Source organism: Buceros rhinoceros, unplaced genomic scaffold (genome assembly GCF_000710305.1).
Source record: "Buceros rhinoceros silvestris isolate BGI_N320 unplaced genomic scaffold, ASM71030v1 scaffold13174, whole genome shotgun sequence".
Taxonomy (NCBI): Eukaryota; Metazoa; Chordata; class Aves; order Bucerotiformes; family Bucerotidae; genus Buceros; species Buceros rhinoceros.
The window spans coordinates 6015-10389 of NW_010408858.1; the positions used below are offsets into that span (position 1 = coordinate 6015).

Genomic DNA, 4375 nt, shown 5'->3' on the forward strand with positions numbered 1-4375 from the left:
ATGAGCCGTGTTTATTTTATGGTTTGGGATTGGGCAAATTTCTGACAATGTTCTCGAATCAGTTGGCATGGGGGAAGAAAATGGAGAGTAGATTTACGGTTTTGAAGAAGTAATTGTTCAGTCCTCCCAACTCCTCAAATCCTACCAAGAAATTACATTGCCTGATAATGTGAAAGCAATTATTTATTAGATAGTCTGGGATTATTTGTGTGGGGGAAAAAGATGGATTTTTACTCATCGGGTGCATGCAAAAGATCAGAGATTTTTTTTCCAATGTTCTGTGTTTGCTAATAAACTCAGTCTTAAATAATGCTGATCTGGGCTGGCTAGCTTTTAGGAAGACTTTTATAACTCCTATGTACACTACTTTTCTTTCTCACAGAAATACTCTCCTTGATTCCTGCATATTCAAACCTACCAGTGATATCATCAAAAAGGAAATGATAAAATTTTTTCTTATGGTAAACAAACAAGGTCAAACAAGGCTCTCTAGGTATTATGAACATGTAGATATTAATAAACGGACAATGCTGGAGGCTGAAGTAATCAAAAACTGTCTCTCCCGCTCAAAGGACCAGGTAAGTTTTGTGGTTTTCCTGTAGCCATTTTTTTTTATCAACACCTCACATCTTTTGTGTCAATAATTCTGGAAACACATCAGTTTCCATTGCAGGTCATTACTTCATTGTACCCAGGAAGAAAAGATTACGGTGTCTGTCAGCTGAGCTGTTATTCTGCACTGAATAGATAAGTTTTCCTGAGGGTTACAGAGATTTTGAGGTCTTGTGTATCACTTTCATGAAGATTCCTCCTGTTTGTTTTTTTGAAGAAGCTCAGGAGTCCAGGAAGAATTTATTTTACCCTATTATTGCTTGTCTGGTAGAGATCAATAGAGAAATATTACTGCTGCCTTGCCAGAAGTTAGTAGGGATAGACCCGGCAGCTCCAAGGGTTCCAAAGAGGATTCCAAATCGTGAAAATTTAAAACATAGGGCTTTTCGGAAACACAATTTCTGAGGCATTTTTATTCCAAAAAAGTGTTCACACTTTCTGCATCAAAGTCAGAAAACTCAGAAGTTGGAAAATTCCTTGATGAAAGTTGAGATTTTCATTGCTTGCTCAATTGAGCCACTGGTTCTTTAAGAAAAGTACCAAACCTAGCAAAACTTTTGAGCACATGAACTTGCATTGGAGAGGAAATCTGTGACTTGGACTGTGAGTGGAGTTTGTTGGTCTGTGTTCCAAAGTCAGCTTTGTTGTTTTTCATTAACTATGTGTGTCCTTGAGCAGCGGTCCTCACATGTTTCATTCTAGAAAACTTGAGAAAAAATAGCAGTTCCTCCACTAGTAAGTTCAAAGACTTGACAGTGTCTGAAGAAATTAGTCTCCTTCATACTGCTCTTGCAAGAGCATCTCTAAACAGAATTTTCTCCGAAAGAACTCGGGGTATGCTGCCATGTCAAGGACTTAGAAAAAGGGAGGAGGCATCCTGTAAAGCAGCGTATAACAGCACCATCTGCTGGCTCCTGTCCTGGCGTGAAAGACACATGAATGCCCTGCTGGGTCTGGAAGTGTAATACTCGTATTTTATATAAAATCACTGATCATTTTTTAAACGTGAAAACCTTCAGGCTGTCTCTTTTGGTAGTGCTTCAAATGAGAATTTAGGGGAGGTATTGACTGCCCAGCGAGTCACATCGGTTCTGTATGTTCCTGGTTTTCCATTTAAAAAGTAGTAGCACGTTTTCTGCCGGCAGATGAAAAGTTTTGTGTAATACTTATTCTGCAAAATGTCTTTCAAGTCAAAATTATTTGGTGGATCTTGGGAAATCCATTGTTCTTTGTGGGCCTTATGAACATGAAAGCTTCAGCTCTTTGAGCACTCTGTGCTTAATACTGCCATCTGCTTAAACGGCAGCTGCTACATTTGACTCGTTTTATTTCTGCCTAGTGCTCTTTCATTGAGTATAAGGACTTTAAGCTGGTGTACCGACAGTACGCAGCCCTGTTCGTAGTCGTCGGAATCAATGAGACAGAGGTAAGAAGTTACATACCCTCCTGAACTGAACTATCATGGGCAAGAGCTCAAGTCTTCTTCCAGGATGGAATTTTGCAATAGCAGTTAGAGAATCTCGAGCAGTCATTGAAAAAAAAAAAAACCAAACCAAAAAACCTGCCTGCTTTTATTTCTGTGAGATAAAAGGAACAGAAAATGTGGTATGTTTGACTGCAGACTATAGCAGTAGACTGAACTGTGATCATGAGGCAGTCTTCCTGATTCTTCCTGAGCCTGATTCTCCTTTCTAAATTTATGTTTGATTAAACAGAAATTCATGTGGGTGGGGTTTTTCAACAAATGTCAGCATTAAGCCAGATCAGCTGTCTCATCTGTGGTGACTTCCCAACTGCCCACTGTTTATAGGCTCCTTAGCCAAAGAAAAAATTCCCACACTGTCAGCTAGAAAGATGCCAATTTATTGCATTTTCAAAAAAAAAGAAGGTATCTGAAAAGTGACATTGTTATTTCATGCATTCAGGCTGAGCCTGCAAGGCTTTAGCATTTACACTGATTCCCAATTCTCAGAAATTAATTCAAAACTTCCTACTGGGGACCTTAACGGGGTGTTAGGTGTGCAAGGTAGCTGCTGACTGCCGCAGGGTCTTCAGGCCAGGGTTATAACAGCACGCAATTCCAGGCAAATTCTTTCGGCTTCACTACAAAAATCACCCGTCTCTAGCACTGCAGCGTGGCTGGCTCCGTGCTGCTGCTGGCCAGCGTGCCTTCAGCACGGGTGGGCACGGCCAGCTTACCTGTACCTCTGTACCTGCTGGGGGGTGGTGGAACAAAGCGGGCAGCGGGAAGCCAGCAGTCCAGGCCAGACAAAGCCGTTGGGTACCGCGGTCTTACTTGTGAGGCTGGCCTGGAGCGTCTGCTCCTGAGCGCTCCCCTGCTCCCGGTACCTCCGCGGGGTAACCACACCTCTTCTCGCTGTGGTGACCTGAGCTTCTCCGCTTTACTCCAGTTCCAGCAGCTTTTCATACACCACAAACTGAAATAACGTGAAGAATGCTATTCCATTTTTCTAGCTATTCATTTAATATTCACTTGGTTTTAATTTAATTTCAGAATGAGATGGCAGTATATGAACTAATTCATAATTTTGTGGAAGTTTTGGACAAATACTTCAGCAGAGTGGTGAGTGAGACCTCAAGTCTATTAAGAAATATTTTTTCTCTTTCAAAGCTTTAGTATAGAAGTTATTTCAAGGAATACAGGAGAAATTTTTTTCATATTCGTTTAGAATTTTGCATACTTTAGCATGAATATTACTACTGTAAAAAAAAAAAAAGGAGGGGAAGAAAAAAAAGCAGTATTAGTTGATTTTTTTCAGAGAAGTAGAAGTATATGTGGGTTATAAATCATCGGACAAAGAATACCAGAAATACTTCTGTTAGAAAAGCATGTTTTTAAATGCTTATACTCAGGGGTTTCTTGGGGTCATCCACCCTTAAATTAGCCACTGGCACTTTTTAAAGAAATTTTAAAGAAATAAAGAGGTTTTTTTACAGTTCTTTTTTGCGGTTCCTAGCATTACATCCCCCGAATGAACTTCATTCGTTGAAGATGGTGTAAGCATTAAGCAGGGAGCTGACATTACTGTCACTGAACAAGATCAGAGGGTGGAGCAAATGAAACCCCGAAAACCAGTCTGTGCTAGTGCTGCCCGTACTGTTGTCACGCACCGGTGGATATCTGATGAAACAGCTGTTACATAGGTAGTCATTTCGTTAAGGGCTCAGCATCAGGCGCAGCTCCAGTTCACATGACACTGCTCCTTTTGGTGGGGGATTTTTTTGTTTGCTTCTTTCTACAAAATTTGAAATTATAATTCTGGTTGGAACGTGTGTTATTTAATATGGGGTTTGTAATAATCCTGTTATTAACAAATTTGCCTGAAATCATATGTCAGCACAACGTCAAGTTTATCTATGCTGAGATGTCATGGGTATCCCTCTCAGAAAAGAGAACCGGATAGAGGTTCCTCTGTAGTCCGCGTGCTTGAGGGTGTTACGTCGGAGATCAGCGTGCCGGGTCTGTAACTGGTGTCCCAGTCCTGAGTACCACTGCAGACATGACAGAACTCCGCTGTGAACACAAGGACGTGCTTGAAAAAGTCCCCTGCACCCTTCACTATTTAGATGCCTGGCAAATGTCTGAGGCTATTATCTCAACTACCGTCCCACCAGCCTGTCGAAACTGCTGGTACTGAGTATATCACACTCTGGCTGTACTGAGTTCAGAATTTGGCTCTTAAAATTGTTCTGGTTGCAGTCCTAACCTAAGCAGTGATAACCAGGAATGGAATTTGATCCT

At 41.1% G+C, this 4375-nt stretch overlaps 1 protein-coding gene across 1 annotated transcript in view; it reads left to right on the top strand.

Moving 5' to 3' along the window:
• Positions 1–440: 440 nt before the first annotated feature.
• The window catches only part of AP4S1 (adaptor-related protein complex 4, sigma 1 subunit), a 13528-nt gene continuing 9593 nt past the window's right edge, over positions 441–4375 (top strand). Inside the window, exons 1-3 of the mRNA XM_010135023.1 lie at positions 441–578; positions 1952–2038; positions 3128–3196. Of these exons, the coding sequence (XP_010133325.1) occupies positions 441–578; positions 1952–2038; positions 3128–3196 (294 nt within the window). The remainder of the gene's footprint in view (positions 579–1951; positions 2039–3127; positions 3197–4375) is intronic.